Source organism: Centruroides vittatus, unplaced genomic scaffold (assembly GCF_030686945.1).
Source record: "Centruroides vittatus isolate TY-2023 unplaced genomic scaffold, ASM3068694v2 contig_1154, whole genome shotgun sequence".
Classification (NCBI taxonomy): domain Eukaryota; kingdom Metazoa; phylum Arthropoda; class Arachnida; order Scorpiones; family Buthidae; genus Centruroides; species Centruroides vittatus.
The window spans coordinates 2693505-2715376 of NW_027120741.1; the positions used below are offsets into that span (position 1 = coordinate 2693505).

General features: G+C 27.1%; 1 protein-coding gene across 1 annotated transcript in view; it reads right to left on the minus strand.

Annotated features, from left to right (window-relative positions):
- Positions 1 to 21872, minus strand: part of PolA1 (DNA polymerase alpha catalytic subunit) — a 69126-nt gene that overhangs the window by 36344 nt on the left and 10910 nt on the right. Inside the window, exons 7-13 of the mRNA XM_067275438.1 lie at positions 20416 to 20729; positions 15365 to 15482; positions 14122 to 14282; positions 11401 to 11513; positions 6031 to 6150; positions 3088 to 3162; positions 525 to 663 (exon numbers count right to left, since the gene is read on the minus strand). Of these exons, the coding sequence (XP_067131539.1) occupies positions 525 to 663; positions 3088 to 3162; positions 6031 to 6150; positions 11401 to 11513; positions 14122 to 14282; positions 15365 to 15482; positions 20416 to 20729 (1040 nt within the window). The remainder of the gene's footprint in view (positions 1 to 524; positions 664 to 3087; positions 3163 to 6030; positions 6151 to 11400; positions 11514 to 14121; positions 14283 to 15364; positions 15483 to 20415; positions 20730 to 21872) is intronic.

Below are 21872 nucleotides of genomic sequence, written 5' to 3' on the forward strand. Positions count from 1 at the left end.
ATATGTTCTAATCAAACAGAGATGACTTGTGAATGCATTAACACAGAAAAGTCAGGAAACAAAGTGTTACTTATGTAGTAAAATAAAATAAAAGGTTAAACATTTAAATAATAAAACATTGTAAATGATAATGTTGATGAAAGAAAATAGTCTTCATGTTTTTGTTACATAGTTTATACATTTTCTTTCATTTTCAAAAAATAATGATAAAAAAAACCAGTTTTCCATTGGTTTCCATATTTTTTACATTTTTTATCAGCTTAATTAAAGATGTTAAAATTTTTGTCTTAATACAATAAGCAAATATTCATATTTAATGCTAAAATGAAAAGCTACATAACACAGAAATCCTAACATAAAAGTTTTATTCAAAACAGAAAAATAAGCATACATCATCATCCATAACTTTTGGATAATTCCATCTTAAAAAAATCACAAATAAAAATAAATTAATAGCTAACTACAATGTTTAATTTTAAGATAATATGAAATGTTAAATATATAATAATAAAGTAATTACTTACCAGGACACTTAATTTCTAACCAGCAAGGACCTTTCAATTTACAATCTAATAATAACTGTTCTAAACTGGATGTATTTGTACCAAAAATATGAGAAAATGTATTTCCACTAACATCAGCAGGCAAAGCAGGAAAGTTTGCCTAAAATTAAATTTTACTTATCATATAGCCTTCTTTTACTTATATATTTTTTAAATCAACAAATTCTTTTGATTTTTCTTAATACATACTTAGTATAATAATTACATATATTATTCAAACATTTGTTTTTAATTTATCATTTAAAATTATGTAAATTAAGTAAAAATCTAATCGATAAACAAAAATTATTGATTAGATATAATTTTATAAACATTTATTCCAAGGATTAATATAGTAATAGATATATCAGTCAATAATTTATTTTATGTTTAACTATTTGTGACATCATTTCATGTTTAACAAAAACAAGCCTCTGCAGATTTAATTCTTTTACGTCATTAAAGAAAACCTTTATTTCTTCACATTTTCACATATTTTATATACTATTTCCTCACAAGTGAATAACCTTAGGGTGTTACTGCACATGGACAAAAACGACAATCTGATATGAAAATACAATAGCATAGTCCCGGCATTATATTTTTTGAATTGTTAATATTATACACAATTTCCTCATGCACTTATGTTTGTTACACTTCAAATATCACAATACCACCATACATAAAATAAATACAAAGAAAACTTTAGAAATAATAATAGTAATGAGCAATTATTTATTGTGGCATCGTCACAATGCCAGGCTGCAATTTCATATTCATATTTTCTATTTATTTAAGTTCAAATATATGCTCTCAATCTAAAATTAGTAGTCTTCTCCCTGTACATCATACTTTTCCTTTAACAATAGAATTGTTAAAGGAAAAGTATGATGTCAAGTTGAGTCGGTCATCTATCTAAAACCTTTCAGGGAATATTTTTGAATTGAAATAACATGACTTCTGGTTTACATCAGAAGTTCATATATTAATTGGGGCCTGCTCCCTGGAACCTTTCCACATGGTCTTGGCTTTCACATGACTAAATCAATTTTCAAGATTAAAGGACAGACAGCCTGACAGACAACAGTAGGAATTTTTAAGTCTATAATTTTCAAAAATTGAAAATTGTGTGAAAATTTACTGAAATTTACATTAAAATAATTTTTTTGTATGAAAACCTATAAACAATAAAAGAATGTAAGTACTAAGATCAACCATCTCCAGTTGGACTTAGACCTTCCAAGATGGCAGAAATCTTGTAAGCTCCTTTTGTGTCAAATAAATGGTTTCTTGTAAACCCAGAGTCTGTCTGGGTACTGATTGCACCCACATGCGATCCTCAATCCCTTGTCAGTCCATCACATCCTTGTTGGAGACATTACAATTGCAATCCAATAATAATGCAGTAAAATAATAATGTTACACATAAAATCTAAATTAAAATTTCAAAAGTTTGAATCTACATCATCTAACTTCAGTGCCTAGTGTCTTATTCGTTTGGCTATCACCACTCTTGGATATGAAACTTCCAAAGACTTATAAGCTAAACACTAAATTTTCAGATACCCATTTTTTGGAATTACTCAAGAAGAGAGCCCTGTTTTTTAGACAAGGAGCAGTTTGTGTTTAAGGCTACATGTTCACCAAAATTCCATTTGAATTGGAGACCCAAATGTCTGGTGACAGTTTAACATGTTACTTTTGCTTTCCAGATGCCAAACTGATAAGGCTACCGGCACCTGCATTAATTATTAAGTAAAACTGGTGGCAATAAATAATTTGAAGTGACAAAAAAGTTAAAAAATGGCTAAATGGTGGCAATATTTTTAAATTTTCCAGAGCGACCTCTGAATAATGTATAGGTTTAATAGTGTGCTGTTTTTCTCTACAAGAGTTACAGCTTTATGTAATTGTAATGTTTCTTATTTTTTTTATATATATATATAAATATTTCTTGTAGTAGACACTACAATAAATATTTATCTGTATTTATATTCTATTTATGCAGAATATGCTATGGCAATATCTGTAAGGCTTTGTCCTCCCTCTTTACAAACTAGAGTCAGTCTTTCTGTGGATAATTTAGGATGATGCTTGTTATATTTTATTAATGTGCACTTCCATGTGCACAATTTATAACACCAAATAAGTATTAGGATGAAACAAGTGTTTATTGTTTTAAATATGTTGTTATTATTAATGTTGTTATAATTATTATTAGTATTGCAATTAACTTTCAAGCTTTGAGACATGCCAATTCTGATAAAATTAAATAATTGATAATAATATCAATGTTTAAAATAAAAAAAGATCTATTATACATTAAAAAATTTTAACAATTTATACAAAAAAGTAAATCTGAACTGAGCTCTGAAATTCCTATAAAACCAATCTTTCATTGAGGAAATACAGATTATAAAAATACATAATTTAGTTTATAATAAAAAAAATCAAATCTTTTGTTCTACTATTAAAAATACTTATTTAAAAAATCATATCTGTTGAAATTTAAAAATTTATAAAACCACATATGAATGATACATACTGAATATCTCACTTCAAGGTATTTTGCTTTATAAGGAACATCTTTTTTTTCAAAAGCATAACATTTTGATGTAACCTATAAAAAATTAATTGAAAAATTAAATTCTCATAAATACAACATAACAAAAATATATAAGTTTAATTAGTGTATCTATATATTTCCGTATTGTTTAAGATTGATATAAACTCCAGGTATAGTGCTATGTTTAAGAAATGTAGATGACTATTTAATAATTTATAACTCCAAAGAAATCAATAGTAGTGCAATTCTGAAAGTAGCAGAAACTATAGATAAAAATATTAAGTTTGATATCAAAAAGATTGTGAGAATAAATTGAATTTCTTGTGTATCATTTTTGAATGAGCCAACCAACTGAGCCAACCAGTTTCACATACACCATTTTTGAAAAATCTTGTAATATTAAAAAGCAATAGATTTCTGCTCAAACTGCCCAATGAAAACAAAAAGAATGTGTACATTATGGATTTAAAGAAAATTTTTAATAGAACTACATAAGAACAAGATATAATACAAGGAGCAACAAAAGTTAATAAAAAATATTTATTAAATAATTATCCAAACCTAATATTGAAGAAATTGTACAACCACTTCCTCCTTCATAGGTATGATATAAAAAATATTAAACAGGAAGCAGTTTACATAAAAAATATTTTTTTAAAATGCTTAAATAAAATGTGGAAATTTAAATGTATGTATACCCTCACATTATGCAATAAAGTAAAAAATATATTCCACAATAAGATTTGTACAAAAACTAAAAAAGAAAAAACACAGATTATGCAGGTATCATTTATTGTTTACAATGCACATGCCAACCCCCATATTATTACATAGAAGAGAGAGGCAGAACCCTAGGTAAAAGATTAAAAGAACATGATGCTGCTATATGACTTAAACATAAACAATCACCATGGTACCATCACAAAGAACAGACAGATTGCACAATTGATAAAAACCAGATTAAAATTTTACAACATGAAAAGGACCTATACAAAAGGTAATTTAAAGAGCACAGCAATCAAGAATAGTTAACCTGCTAAACAAGTGAAGAGATACAAGTCATCAACAGGTGGTATGAAATCATCTCTTGATTGTGGGTAGGTCAGGGAGCAGTAAATCCCTGGCCAAAAGATGGTTACACTTTAACACAACATGATGCTTACTTTAAACACTAATGGCCTATTATGATTGCAGAAAAAAACCATAATCTAATGTACTGTATCAGTCCATATCAATTGCTGTATGTACTGTTGAAATATGTTCCATATCATGTTCATGTACTTTTGTTTTTAAGATGGTTGATTCAATACAAAGTAAAATATATTACATTCAGTTTTATTATCATTTTTATGTTTAATTAATTTTGTATTTATATCGTGCTCTTAATTTTAGTTACTGATGAAGGGCTGTAAAATGTAAGTTAGCCCAAAATGTATCTAGTTATGTATGTAATCAACCAAAATAAATATAATTAAACCGTAGTTTTGGATCATTGAATTACCATAGCATTCCTATACACCTGCAGATGCAGGATTACAAAATTCCCAAGAATTTTCTAATTAAAAAAGAAGCTGTTTGATGAGTTTATAATTCTAAGTTAAAATCAACATTGTGGTATTTATAATATTTTATGCTACATAAACACACTGTGTTTTCTGAATTCTAATTTAATGCCCACCATTTTTGGACTTTTCTTGATTCCAAAATTGGAGTTCACATTAGAATCAAGTACACAAAGTCAACTTAATGCAATTCATTCATTTCATTTACTTCTCACTCTGCCCAGCAATTTGCAAGTATTACATTATTGGTATAGACATGGCACACATTACAATTTGATGGTCTTTTTGAACTACAGTAAGAAAAGTGAACAATTTCCAACAGTGAATCTCCTATGAAGCTAAGTTTAAGCACAGAGTTATTAGCTATGTTGAAGAACATGTATATGGATATTTTAGTATGATACTATGTATATGAAAAATTTTATGCTGTTGCATATTAACATGAAAGCTCTTAAAACTTTGATTGTAGGTAATTTTGATTGTGATTTTGCATTAGTTGGTAGATCCTCTGTACTTGATAATGGAGTCATAAATGAATATATTCTAAAATGTAATCATCATGCACTGTAAACATGACAATAAACATTTTTCAAAAATGCATTTATTTTTGTTTAAATATATTAACTTCACATGGCTGCATGTTTGGTGATATAGTGTGCACATTACAAGTTAACTATTTTTGATTTTGTTGTCTCCAAAATCAAGTGTGTATCAGATTTGAATTTAGAAAACATGTTATTGATATATTAAATTTTGTAGTAGAGGAAAGAAGTGTAATATATGAAACTAAATGGAGTATAATGAATTTTATTCAGATGAATAGTGTTTAAATTACAGCAAATTTTTATACTTTACAAAATCTATCAGGACAATTTAAATTTTAAAAATAGTAAAATTCACACAAGTATTAGTTTAGAAACAAATAAAATAAACATGGAATTATAAACAACATAAATATAAAATCAAACACAAAGCCAAACATGCCTGATAATATTAAAAAGATAAAATATAATCTACTTATAAATTTCTAATTAATTTTATAAAACTTTTTTAAACCTCATTTGCAGTATCTTGAGAAAAACAATGTATTTAAACAACATATGTCAATCAAAATTAAAACAATTTTTTAAATATGAAATGAACACAAATATTCATAAGAAAAACCAAAAATATTTGAGTTCATTTAAAGTGATCAAAGAGGCTAGAATAAATGATAAAAGTTTATCAAATGATATTGAAATTTTAATTAGGATATTCTAAAGAATATTTGTACTCTCTTTCATACAATAAAATGTAAAACAAGGAGAAATAAAAAAAAATTTAATATGTAATTTACTAAATAAAATCTTAAACAACATACCTTAGTTTTGAATTCATCAATTTTATATTTTTCTGCAATAATATCCTTGAATTCCACATAAACTTCTTTTAATAATTTTGATTCCTCTTGTTCATAAGTTTCAGAAGTATCATCAACACACTGAAATTTAAAACAATGCTTTATTATTCTGATATTAAATTAAAAAATATATACAGTCAACTTGCCTTAAAATGAACACCAATAAAGCAAATTCTCATGCTAAAGTAAATTTTGCTGTTGCTCTAGTAAAATGCCATTGTCACAACGTTAATTTTCACATGATAAAGCCAACAAAAATTTCATCAGAATTCATTAAATCAAACTGTTAATTACCTTCACAACCTCAAAAAATAACCCTATTCCCAATAATTATTAGTTTTAACCAACTAAAAATTTGTTTTCAAAAAGTGAAAATGATAATTCATTTGAAAGAATGTTCAATTAAAAACACCAGCTAAACAGATTAGTAAACATTTTCTACAATTTAATCATTTTGCTCATTTATAATCTTTCATGTTGTATACACAATCTTTTAAATGGATACCTGGATACAAAAATAGTTACCCAATGTTCAGCACTAGCCATGAAGCATACAATAGACTCATATGTAGAAGTGATGGAAGTGGTTAAAGAAGCATGCAAATCAAATGCCAATGATCTGCATCTCAGAAGATCAAAAAAGAGTGTAGTATTTTAAGTATTTTTGGTATCTCATTATTAGTGCATTATGAATTCACTTCAGAAACCAAATTATTAAATAAGGCGTTAATGGTAACTCACAACTTCAAGAACTAATAAGATGTAAAAAAGCAGCCTTTATACAGGAAATTTTATTTTTATTAAAGTAAAAAGAAAACTGTTTTTTTGGTGTGTTTTCAAAAGTTAAGTTAATATAGAAAAATATATAAATTAATGATACATTTGCAAGCAATTTTAATAAAATTTCTTCATCTTCTTCAGATAAAAAAGTTTGATTCTTTTTTCAAATATATTCTTTTGTGTAGAGAAACTGTGGTTTAAATTTACCAAAAAATGCTTTGAGTATATATTTAATGCATATATTTTTTTTGTAAGATTATATTAATTTTAAAAAATGAATACCCAAAAGCAAATTCTTTGCAAATAAAGTTAGTCAAATGAACACAGCATTATCTATGGCAAACAAAGAACTGAATTTTCTATCATTGTAAATTTTCCTATATAAAGTTTGTTCTTTGTAAATGAATGTCTAATAGAATATTTGAATCCTTTTCTTCCTTGATCTCTACTTTTTTCAATCTGACTCCCTGTAAATTTTTGTGTATTTTCAAAGTCAAAGAAATAATAATTTCATCAATTCCATTCAGCAGACATTAAAACTAAGGATGCACTGATAAGCAAAATGGCCAATTACCAATTAATCGGCCACGCATTATCAGTCAATACCGATTAATTGGCCAATTAGTGTTAATAATTTATTGTGTTAGTAGTTAAATAATATTCTGATTGTTATCTCATGAAATCATGTATTCTTAATAAAAATATAAAATTTCATACAATAAAAATAATTTTTAATATAAAGCTATTTTTTTCAGATTCATGTATTAAATTAAAATAATAAATTATTATTTTGAAAATCTTTTAAAATTTAATTAATAGCCAAATCCAAATCCCTCATGGTTTCTAGTATTGCTTGGAAATTCTTTTAAGAAAAATAAAAACAAGAAGTTTTCCAAGTGCAATTTGTGCCAGACTTCTATATTGAGAGGTGGAAATAATTCTAAAACTTTTACCCCCACAAACATGATAAATCATCTCAAAAAATGTCATTATGAAAACTTTTTAAAAGAAACTGGAAAGATGAAAAGAGAAAGTTTCAGAACCAAAGAAGCTGGATGTTCATCAGTAAAAACAGAAACTCATATCCAAAGACAACAACTTTAACTCAATTAATAAAGAAGGAAAAAGTTGTGGGATATAAATGATCAAGGAACCAAAGAAGTTCATTATTTGATTGGCGAAATGATAAGTAAATATACAGCCATTCTCTGTTGTGTGTGATTTAGGATTTCAAAGATTACTAAAAAAAATTGTTCCTAATTACATTATTCCCAACAGAAAACATTTTTCTGAAAATATCATCCCTGATATATTTCAAAAAGTTCAGTCAAAAATTCAGGCAGCTATTGATGATGCAAAATATATTTCTCTAACTGCTGATATTTGAACAGCAACTACAAACAATTCTTTTTTAAGTGTAAGAGCCCATTGGTTGAAAAATGATTTTCAGCAAGAAAGAGCTGTTTTGTGACTTGTTCACTCTGAAGGTTCCCACACAGCTACACAAATCAGTGAACAGATAAACAATGTTCTGGAACAGTATAAGTTGACAAGTGATAAGATATTCTTAGTACTGAGAGATTCTGGAGCAAATATGGTAACTGGAATCAGGAATTGCAGCTTAAAGGCATTATCATGCTTTATACATACACTGCAGCTGACACTAAACAAATGCATACTTTCTCAACAAGATGTGAAAATTATAATCACAGTTAATAGAAATATTGACACACATTTTAATCATTCTGCTGTAGCTGTAAACAAATTGAAAGATTCGCAAAACAAGTTAGGTTTGCAAAAACACAAATTAATTCATGTTTCTACTTGCTGGAATTCTACATACAAGTTGCAAAGAAACTTGGAACAGCAAAAAGCCTATGTTACATATGCTATAGATAATAAAATTCCTACATATCTGTGGTTTATCATTGAAAAAATTGTTCTATCTGTAAAACCATTCAAAGAAATTACTGTGGAAGGTAACAAACAAGAAACCATCTCATCTTCAATGATTCCCACAATAGAGACTGAAATTATTCTTATCAAAAGCAAAGAGCAGTAGCTTCTTTAGTGGCATTAATACTACAATAGGAAGACTAGAAAATTCAATATGGTAGAGAAAATAAAAACATGGACAATTGATAGCTTAGATATTGATAATTCAAAATCTCAAAAAAAATTTAATTCTGAAACTTCTCTTCTGGAGATGATCAAAATGGAGGAGAACCTCTAAAGCCCTGGTCACACTATGTGATTTCCAGCCGCGCAGGTGACCACAACTGCAACAAGCACGAGTCGCACGCGTCTTCTCGTGGTCACACATTGTTCGTTGACATTGCAACTCAGAACACGTGACCCAATAATAAACCAATAAAATTACAGTAGCTTGTTTTTGTCTACTTTCGTGTGTTCACCGACATTTTACGTTCTACTTCAGAGTGTTTACGGAATTTTAGCTACTTTTCTTATCAAAATAGCAAGCAGTTCCTTTTCTGGAATGAATAAAAGAAAAAAGACGATAATTTTGTTAAAACTGGCGAGAATTTACGAAGAGAAAAATAAGAGAAAACATTCATGCTGGGTTAAAACTTGGCGAAATGAAAATAAACGGGCTAAACAATCTCGCTTTCACCAGCTGATGAATGAATTAAGGCTTTCGGATGCCGAAGGTTATAGGGGATATATCCGTATGAATACCAATACTTATATATAATTTAGGCAAAACGTTTCGTAGTTTGACATATCAATTTAGAGTGGGCCATAATTCGATATCAGTCATTATCCCAGAAGTTTTGGATGCTATTTATCAATCTTATAAAAGTGAATATTTGAGGGTTGAAGTGGTTTAGAGGAAAGCTTGAATGATTTAATTCATTTATAATCAATATATTTTTTCTTTTATATCAGCATTTATTTTATTCAATTGTATATTATTAAAAGTAATCAAACTTTTTAAAATAAATCTAACAATAACTTTTATAAATTCAGATTTGATTTATATCAAATATAGCATTTAAATGTACTGAAACTCGGTTAATACAAATGTTATAATCAAGATATGTTGACAAATATACAACACAAAGTATGACGTGGCACAAAGACGTTTTCTGATTGGATGCACGTTTGCAACCGTCACGAGTAGAACAAACTTCTTGTTTCTAGCTGTGGTTGCAGTCGCGCCGGTTTTCAAGGGGATTACTAGTTAACGGGAACAGCCGTCGCGGTTGCAGTCGCCTGTGCGGCTGGAAATCGCATAGTGTGACCAGGGCTTAAGTTTTTCTAATTTATTTGATGAATTAGCTTCTGGTAAATGAAAGAATGAAGAAAAGCATGTTTTTAAAAAGAAAACAAAACAAATGAACAAACATTTCGATCAAGAATTAGAAATATATTTACATTTACCTCTTATACAAAGACATAGTGACCCATTTTTGTGGTGAAATTCAAAATAACTTTTTCCTAATTTGAGCAAAATAGCTATAAAATATCTAAATGCTTCAGCATCTTCCATTGAAAGTAAAAGAATTTTCGGCACTGCAGATAACATTTATGAGCTGGCAAGAAATAGGCTATGCCCTGAAAATGGTAAAATTTTCATGTTTTTGCATTACAATGTAAGGGTTTTAAAGTTTGAATATAAAATTTTTATTTGTTTTATATGTTTAAAGTTTAAACTTTAAATAAAAGAGATAGTTTTGAATAAGTTATATTATACCTTATAATATGTATTGATAAAAGAAATACTTTAAGTTGAAAATTTTTTTTAATATTCAGTTTGTCATGTAATAAATAATACATATATAACAAAAATTGATTATTTTTTATTGCTAGCCTTATATGTAACATTTTAACAAAAATATTAAAATGCAAAATTGGCCAATTATCAAAATTGATCAATAGGAAAACTGGCCAATACTGATTAATCAGGGAAATGGCCGATTACTGATTACTTACCAATTAATCGGTGCATCCTTAATTAAAACTACTCTAGCTAATTATCTCAAAAATCAGAAAAAAAATGAATTTCAGAAATACTTTAATAAACAATGCACAAAAATCAGCAAAAATTTGAATTGTTAAAGTTGGATACTTGGACTGTGATAGAAACTGATGTTATGTAAAAAGTGGTTTGATATGTATAAATAACTTACAATCAAGTTTACTTTCTTTTTTTGGGTGTAATTTTGTCTCAAAAAATTAATTTTATTAATAGCGAGGTTGAGGCTGAAGTTTAATGTGAAAACATGTATGTTGGATGTTCAGCGCCGCTTTCCTGTAAGCCTAGAATTTTGGCAATGGTGTTTGGAAAGTCAGTGGAATCATGCTTGACATTTCAAATGCCATTGTCAAACTTCTAAGCTCACAGGAAAGCGATGCTGAGTGTCCAACGTACACGTTTTCGTTTTTAAAACGTCGGCCTCAACCTCGCTAATAAATTGTAAACTAGAGTATTGTGGTGTTTTCCAAAAATAAACATATTAAGCGAATATCTTAAAATAAAATATAATCTTTTTATGTTTTCATTTCAAAACAAATTTTTATAGTACTTACATTAAAACGTGGTAGTATAAATATTTTCCTTTGAATATTTTCCACTATGACACAACAACTAACAAATGATTCTGCTTTCTCATACCAAATTTTTCCAAAAAGATATACTTTACCTATAAAAAATGTTTTCATATTTATTTGATTATTTTGAAACTATCAATATTGAACTTTAATAACAAATTTATTTTGAAATTATCGTAATTACGAAATTAGTTTATAAATTACATTTTTAAAGACATTTATATAAGCAGATTTCTCTTCGGCTATAATAATTGAATAAATTATTTTAATTTAGTAATTAGAACAATTTACATTTCAGACATATATAAGATTGAAATAAAACATTGTTCAATAAATTCTTGAATGAACAAAATTCAATAAAAATAATAAAACTATCAATTTCACTTACTAAATTCATTGTTAAAACATGATAAATTATTTATATTATCTGCTAAATAATTCTACTGCTTTTAATAATTACAATTTCATAAATTGATATTTTAAAATTATTTTTATAAAATAAAGCATATTTATAAATATTTCACTAATATTAAAAAGAAAGTAGAGAATGGAGAGAGTTAATTAAATATCTCATTGCTTTTATAATAAAACAAATTTTAAAATTATACTTAGGAGTATACAAAATAAGTAAATCTTACAAAAAATATCTATTTTTGTAAGATTTTTTTAACCTATACAATTTTATTATGAAAATATTAGAAAGAAATGATCTTGGTAAAAGATTGGAAAATTGATATTTTGTAAATAGTTTTAGGTAATTGTAAAATTGCCCCCAAGACAAGGTCAATTCCTAATGGCAAGAATATTGAGATCAGATTGTTAATAATTGAAACTAATGATATAGTATTTAATTTAACAATTAATTAATTTTCAATGTTATCTTATTATAGTCTATTGTTTTAGAGGTACATTATAAAACTGACTTTTGTATGCAAACTTTTTCTTTTGGTTTAACAAATTAACATTTTGTAGAAAAAAGTTAAATAATTATTATATAAATAAACAAAGATAAATAAATAAATAAATAAAAAATAATAATAATATATACAAACAAATAAAGAAATAAATACAGAACATGTAAATAAATATACAAGATAAAAACACACAAACGTAGACATTAAAAAATAAAGTTTTTAAGTATCTCTTTATTAATTTCAGTTTATAATGAGACTATTAGTCAATAATATACAAATCATCATCTTAATTGAGTAAAATTTATTAAATTTAAATGGTTTTTCAGCCATTTGATAATTACAGCTGTTACAATATAAGAACCATCTGTTATAAAACATTTTGAGGTAAATAAACTTCTAAACAAATACATCTGAATACAGAAAAATAATATTTGGTGACGATTAAATAAAAGAAAAATTTTAGTTGTGCATACAAATCATTTTAAATGATATATGAGCCTGTGATTATAAAAATGATCTGTCGTATATTTTTCATTTGGAAATATTTCATCTTTTGAATTTGTAAAAATTTTTAAATATTTTTTATCATAAAAAACAAATTTATTTACTCTGCAAAGTATTTTTTTAATGTAATTGTACAATTTTACAAATAATTAGTAAAATAAATTTGATTTCTTCTTACTTTCGGCTTAGACACTCATAATAACCAGCTCATATATAAATTTAAAATGCATTTATTTCTATGGGAAATGATGCAATTTGTATCATACTGTTGTTTTTATACATTTTGTAAATTTTATAAATAAATAAATATAGCTGGCATTTCATTAATTTCTTATAAAACATTTGTATATTTGAATTTTAAATCCACGTAAGATCAAACTTACAATGCTTTTGATCTGTATTCATGCAAATTCCCAACTTTTAGCACATTTATAAGGAGAGTTTATATGCACAATACAAGTATAAAAGACGGCAATAGAGAATTATAATTTATACTGCCAAACAACATGGTTTTTCCAAAATGTCATTTCAAAATTTATCAAATGCATGTTTATGAAATGTAAATTAATATAATATGTTAAAATAAATTAAATTTTCACTTTTATTTATGTATAAAATAATAAAATTAGATAATATGCATCAGAAAATGCAGTTTTACATTGTTGTTTCCATTCATATGTATTTCACAATGTTAATAAATTATCACTTCCAAAACAACAAGTTTGTTTTTCATTGGCTTAGGCCAGTGGTTCCCAACGTTTTCTAGGATGCGGAACACTTTTGTGAGCAATTTTCTTTAGCGGAACACTTACTTAAGTTAATATGAAATACATAAGCTTGTCATCAGTTATTTTATTAGAATTGAGCAGTTATAATTCAAAATCTCTACTCATATTATTAACGCCAATTCTAAGACAGGAAAAAATATACCTAAATAACTTTAATGGGAAACTTGTGCCTGATGTTTTTTACATATTTCATTCAGTTTTTATCATTGTCTTTATCTTATTCGAAATGGTAGTACACTCCATAAGTACGAGTCGTACATATATATTTAAGTTTATGAAAATTTTATGATTTTAATTTTTGATATTCGGTGGCTTGAATACGATTGTACACTTTCCGATTTGCGACTAAATCTGCGGAACACTTGGGAGATGCTTACGAAACACCAGTGTTCCGCGGAACACCGGTTGGGAACAACTGGCTTAGGCATAACAGAAAAAAAATTTGTATATTCTACTATCATATGCATATTTAATTATTAATATTTATTACATACCTGGATGCTTAAAGTAATCTTCATATGCATCAATCCAAAAGAATTTTAGAATTTTTTCATTATTTGTATTGAATGTTAAAGGAAGATTTGAAGAATCTACAACAACTTCAGGTAATGAAACACATTCTGTTGTTGTCAGTCCTAGTAATTGGCTTCTTTTGCTAAATTTCAAAAATAAATTTAATTTCATTATTAAAATTTCAGTTTTTCTTTATTTTACTAAAATTTTTTTCATAATATTTATATACTTCAACAAAAATTAAAATTAATCCAATGAATGTATCCATTTGAGTTCAGCTTATATATCAGAATATATGGTATTTAAATTTGTATATTTTTAATATATTTATAATAATTTAAAAAATATAAAGATTATTACAATCTTTTAAACTTTTTCAGTTGTCTTTACTTATGGTGACTTAAATATTCAAGACTCAATGTCAAAATATTAAGTGCTTTTAAAAAAATATAGTTATGATATATTTAGCAATATTATATCTGTAAAGGCAGTCTTCAATTTCTGAATGTAATGCATTCCTGAAAATGTGCACAAAAATTGAATAAAAGAACTGCATGCTATATAAGAAGTTCCATAAAACAAAGCTAAAAAAAAAATTATAAAATCTAAGAAAGTTTTAATTTTTTAGTGCAAATAATGCATAATACGTTACAACATATAAAACATTATTTAAAATGTTAAAATCATACATTAAACATAAACAATAAAAATTAAATTTCATAAATGATCTAGATGTTTACTAAAAATTATTAACACATTAGCCAAAATCCAAATCATGAAGCCAAAATCAATAGGAGTCAAATGAGGCACATGAAGCCAAAATCGATAGGAGTCAATTGAGAGGTTGCAGCTGACGTTTCCATTGCAAAAATGTGAACATCAAATGTTCAGCGCTGCCATTCTGTAAGTCCAGAAGTTTGACAATAGCATTTGGAACATGATTCCACTGATATTCCAAACACCATTGTCAAACTTCTACATTTACGAAATGGCAGCGTTGAACATCAGACATTCACATTTTTGCAATGAAAACATCAGCTGCAACCTCTCTATTACATAATGGCTCAAAACTTTTGTTTTCAGCAGAGAATATACAAATGAAAATTTGGCATACAAGAAGCAATTTAGGAATTTTAAAGTATCACATATGAAAAAGCAAATTGTCTAAAAGTCAAAGACTGTTGCTGTAAATGATTCAGACATTAATAATATTTAAAAACTTGCCTGTTTTTTATTTCTGTACTTTCTTCTGGAGAAGAACACATTTTATCATCAGGTTTCGTATCTGCATTTACAGTTGTTTCTTCAAAATCCATTTTGTCTTTATTTTCATTTTTATATTCTAAATATTATAAATGGTATTAATATAATCTATTTTAAGTTTAAAAACCAACATTATAATCAAATTTGACACACATGTATCCCTCATACAACATGGTACTTCTACAACACAGTTTTGCTCTAACATGACTGGAAAATTGGAGATATTCCCCATACAACACAGTTTCCAGTTTCACTCTAACACAGTTTGAGAATTTGGAAAATCCTCCTTACAAAATTTTGCAATTTTTAAGAACAAACTTCATTATTCAATATATTTTTCTTGTGTAAGCATGTGTGTCAGTTCAAATTTGCCCAAAGATTTTAGAATATTAAAATTTTCAATTTTTTTTGTGCCTTTTGTCAAGTTTATTTTGATAGTGCAATTTTTTCTTCCTTGTCCCAGCTTACCTATCAACCAGGTGTTGTCATTGCTTTAAGACTTTAGCCTTTAAGACTGTCACTGTGTTTTGTTTTTATAGATCAATCTTTGTATTTAATAAACTTTATTTAAACATGTTTAAGTGTTATTAAACTTGTTTTTAACTGTAGGTAAGTAATCATTTGTAAAAACGACAAACAAAATACGGCAATATCTCTGTACTTGAAGTGTTCCCAACTCAAACAATTCGGTATTTAAACACAAATTCTGGAGAAAAAATTGTTCAGTACTCAATTGAACAAATGCAACCCACTAGAACAAATTTTTAATTAATAAAATAAAATTTTTATTTTCTCATGCATAAAAATTTTTATGGAAAAAATTTAAAAAAATGAAGATGTTGCTGATATTTCTGACTAAGATCAAAAAAACAAGCTCAGAAAATGCACTCGTTTAACTAAAATTAATACTGAAGTGTAATACAGTACTTTTAATTTGTTACTGTTAGTTAATTATTGATTGCTTTAATAAACATATTTCTCTTATTAACAAAAACAAACAGTATACTTTTGTTAATTTTTAAAACCTAACCCTATGTTTTACATTAGTCCTTTATTTTGTATAGAACAGATTTGCATAACACTGCACTTTTTTGAAACATAACTACCATGTTATACAAGGAATACCTGTATTTGAAATATAAACATCATCTCAAAATTCTAAATTAAATAATAATGTCTACTTTATGTAATTTAAAAATATATAGGAATGAAATAATTTTTTCAAATATTAAATAACAATTCATTAAAATGTTAAAATAATAAATTATACTTTATACCAATATTATACATTATAAATTTTTTAAAATGCTATCATAACTCATCCTTGCACTTAAACCAGTGTGATCTCTGATGATGAGACACGTGATCCACAGGTAGATTTAAATTAATAAAAATTAAAATTTTGTCAATGATGATTCACTTTTAATAGTTTACTTCCAATTTAATTATTTATATTTCCATATGTATTCAAAGCATGCTTTTAGATTTATTATGTTATAAATGGCACAGTATGTCCCAAATGTTGGCAATGGCAATACCCACAAAGGTTTTAAAAAAATCAGGCCTATATAACATAGTGATCCGTAGAACTTTTTCAGACATTTTACCGGTCCTTAAGCTTAAAAACTATGAAACAAAATACAATAAACTCTTGTTTCATATTAGATTGAAACAAGAACTTAACATAGATTCTTGTTTTCACAGAGATGGAAAATGGTTAGGTTACCCTAAGATGCACAAAAGTAATTCTGACAATTAATACTCTAATCTAATGCCACTAATGAAACTGATAGTAAGTCAGCAAACCATGCTTCTCCTGCTTGACATTGCAAACACAGAAAACTACACTAAATGCTTCTCACTGTAATGAATATATCAACTTGTATGTATTTTTCTACAATAATGTTTTCAATACTGTATAATACAATTCTGTTCTATATTCAGAAACATTAGACTAAAATGCTATTCATTATATTAAACACATTTCATATTTTTCTGTTAATTGTAAATAGCTACATATCATCTGTAATCATCTGGATCTTTTTGGAATGAAGTGCAAATTTATACAGAACCTGCTGACATACAATCCCTACCTTAAAACAAGACAATATTCTAATTAAAATTACATCCTTATCAAAAAATGAAAACTTTTTGTTAATGATTTGTTTTATATTTTAAAATACATTTTTGTTTGTTTGTTTCTGTTGTAAAAATATTACATACTATTTTATATACATAACATTATAATTTATAATAAAGCTTTCTTTAATGAAAGAATAATAAATAATAATAATAAACTAATAAATTATCAAAAAATACACTTACGTAAAACCAGATAACCGGAGTGATTAGTATTCGGGTCGCAAACGTTTTCGTAGCCTCTTCTAGGCTCTTCTTCAGGCTTAGTAGTAATAAATTCGAATATATTCCTTTTTGAAAGAAACGAGTTTCGAATTCCGTCACGTGAAAACGTTCCAACATATTTTTTAAACGAAACGATCGCCTTCTGTGTAGCCCATGCGCTTCGAAGCGGCGAAGATGTTAATATTTAAAAATTATCTTCCAGCAGGAACTGCCACGCTGCTGAAAGGGCCAACTCGTCTTTAAAATTGATGCACGTGGTGTTACATCCTGCTCTGTATATTTCCATAGCTTCCAATAATTTGAGATGTTCCGGGTGGTTAGTGGTGAGGATAATGCGAGCTGCGGTAAAGTCCGCCGTGACTTCTTGATCGGTGGCATATGTTGAGAGAGCTGTTGTGAGCCTTTTGTGTGCTATGTCCGCCTTATGTTCTTTAATCCTTATCCCCATTGTACGTTTGGTGGAGCCAATGTAGACCATATCTCTGTCAAATCTGTGGTCTCTGAGGGGGATGGTGTATATTCCCGGTAGTCTGATTGGGTTCGGAGGATCTTTTCCGTTACGGAGTATTTGGAAAATGGTCTGGCATCTTCTGTAGGCTATACGGACTTGACGTTTTTTGGATATCGTAGCATATATCGATTTTAATCGTGGGTTAAAAGTGATAGAAGAGCCTAGAAGAGGCTACGAAAACGTTTGCGACCCGAATACTAATCACTCCGGTTATCTGGTTTTACGTAAGTGTATTTTTTGATTGAATCACCGGTGTGTAAGGAAGATCGACTAATAAATTATTTTTAACATTTGTATTTAATTAAATATATATATATATATATATACACACACATATTACTACAAATAAATACATGTATAATTTTATTAATACTATAATAAAAATTTGTTTATTATAAAGCTGTAAAATGTAATACATAAAAAATCAGGATAATTGTGTTATGATAAGAAACCTGTACAAATTTCCTAAACACCAATAATATGAGAAGCTGAAATAATGTACAAGATAACAGTGTTATACATTATTTCAGCTGTGAATAATAGTGTTAAATATTAGTTATCAAGTAAAATATTTGCCTAGAAAATTATAAACACTTGATATGGCTCTACTGAAATTTAAAAAAAAATAAAAGTTGTAATCCATCAAAAATGACAGGAGAAAAAATAAAACCAATAAGCTGTTTTATAAAATCACTAAATTATTTTTTACAAATACTTAACAATGAGCAAAAGCCTGCTAAAAATAACTGAAGAAATGAAAAATATTGATTTTTAATATAAACCATGCAAGCTTTTTCTATTTTATCATGATTTTTTGTAAAGACTATGTGAGTTTCTCCTAATTTGTCTTAAGTGTAAACTTTTAAGTTCTTTACATTGCAGAAACATAATCCTTGTAAGAAACATAATCCTAAGTCCAAATTCAAAGATTGATCAAATTTGATCAATCTTTGAATTTGGACATGTTCCATTTGTAATGAAAAATGTCATCAACTACAGATAATATTATTCAATGAGTTTTGTACATGCTGTATTCAAGACATAACTTTAATGGTTTAAATACACTTAGAAAATCAATTACTTCCAATGGTGTAGCCTGGCTCAAAGTACAGTGAAAAATGCAATACACTGTACCTCAAATAAAATCTCAGTACTTACTCCAGTACATGATTTAATAAATATTTTCAGCCGTATTTAAGTACCTTCATCAGGAACACAGTTGTTCTATCAAACATAACAAAATTTGTAAAATAAAAAAGGTCTTAAAGTATTCTTCAAGAATATTCCATTTGCCTAGTGACATAATTTAAAAGGAATGTTTCCATATGGGTCAGGATGCATATTCAAAATTATCACAAGAGATCAAAACAAATATTAAATTAACATAAAAATCGCATAATTATCATCCTTAATCCTTAAAAGAATAAAGAATATACCACCATGTGTGTGGTAATGTAAAGCTATCTCTATTAATGCATGTTCGTCTACAGGATGGCCCTATAAATCTCCATCACCTCAACCATACAAAACATGTGTTGGTCAAAGATCTTTCATATGAGTTTAGCACTGGTCCAACATGGGGACACCCTGGGCTCTGAAGCAAACTGACACATTTATTTTTGGAGATGCCATACTTATGTTCATTAATCCTAGCACTGAGGGACCTATATGTGAAGCCAATACAGATGAGACTCCTGTTTAAAGGGATTTGATACATACCAAGAGCATGAGTGTCATCCACAGCATATTGAATCAGTGTTGGAGTAAGTACTGAGATTTTATTTGAGGTAATGACTTGTTTCAGCTTTGGAGTTGTACAAGCAATACATTGTGTTAAGATGTATTAAGTGATAAAAAAAAAAATAATTTTTTGCTCATTACTAAGTCTTTGGAAAGAAATGATCAATTTTACCAGATTACAATAACAAAATCTAAAACAACATGATTCTTCTAAGAAAAATTTAAATTCAAACATGGCTGCCATTAAAACACATACTTCAATAATAAAAAACAGTTTATGTAGAGCAAGTAATATACAAACATAGAATATCATATTATTAGATTTAAACTCTCATACTTATTATTCTTAATTTATGATCTTTAAATTAATTTCTATTACCAGAAAATTAATATTTACCTTCATGCATATCATATTCTTCTAGATTTGTAATGTCATCTAAATCAAATAAATCATCACCTAAAACTTCTTTATAATCTTCTTCAGCTATTACTTTTCTGTAATTTTTAATGCCATCATCATTACACTTTTTCATCTCTTTACTATTATTTGTATTATCAAAATTTATTCTTTGATGATCTGTTGATTTCTGAATTCCGTTCTGTAAAGATGAACTCATGTTAGGTGATGTATTATTTTGGATGCAATTTGAAGCTTCTTTGACTCCAACACTGTCCATTATTTTCTTTTTCACAAATGGATTATAAGGACTTCTGAAAGTAATTAAAATAAATTTAAACTGAAATTAGAAATTAATAAATATCTATAAAACATAACTTTAAATTATCTATACATTTAAGAATTTCTAATCATACAAGATTATACCCATATTTGTTTCATACATTTAACAAAATATTGTATCTTGATACAGAAATGAATTCTTATCAATATATTATACTGAAATACTGTGGTATGTTCTTTACTTTTTAATTAAACAATATATTATTGACATAATATGTGGACTATAGATTATTAAAGAAATATTATCATTAAGCACATCAGAAATTATAGTAATAAAAAAAAAATAGTTTTCAAGCATTACCCATTCAAATAAATTAAAATTACTCTATTAACTATTAAAGGATTCAAAGTATAGTTTTTTTAAAAAATACAGTAGAGCATCAATTATCCAACCCCCGATCAACCGTCACATCGGTTAACCGACCACGTTCTAGTTGGCAAATTCAAATGTCCGCTAGTGATGTAACGCTACAATATTTGGCTATGTCTTGACTACTTTAATATTATTTTTGTTAAATTTTTGCATGTTTTAGCCAGCTAAAACACGCAAAAAAGGCTTATTTAACGCAAGGCTTAATTTTATTTAATGACGCTAACCAATTGCTGTTTTTAAAATGTGTGCAAGATTTAGCGGCCAAAAAAGTGTCAGCTGTGAAGCAAAAGAAAATTTTGGACTTCTTTTTCTAATGTATAGGCCTACTTTATGTAAAATATGTAACCCAAATATATTTTTCAATGTACAGTACACTACTGTATTTATTTTGTGCAAAATAAAGAAATAATTTTTAACGATACAATAGCAACGATTATTATTTTTAAAAAAATTTTGTTTGGCTTAACATCAAAGAAAATTCAACGTGAAGTAAGCAATAGCAATTTACTAATATACTAATTACATGGGATATACTAATATACTATACTAATAATGTATTTTTTCATACTTTTCTGTTATCCGACCAACCCCAGTCCCCAATTGAGTTGGATAATCGATGCTATACTGTAATTTAAGTGATAAACATATTGCAGTTTCTTTAATACAGTGGGTGATTGGTTAACGAACATAATCCATTCCAAGTCTTTGTTCACTATCCGAATTGTTCGTTAAGTGATAAACA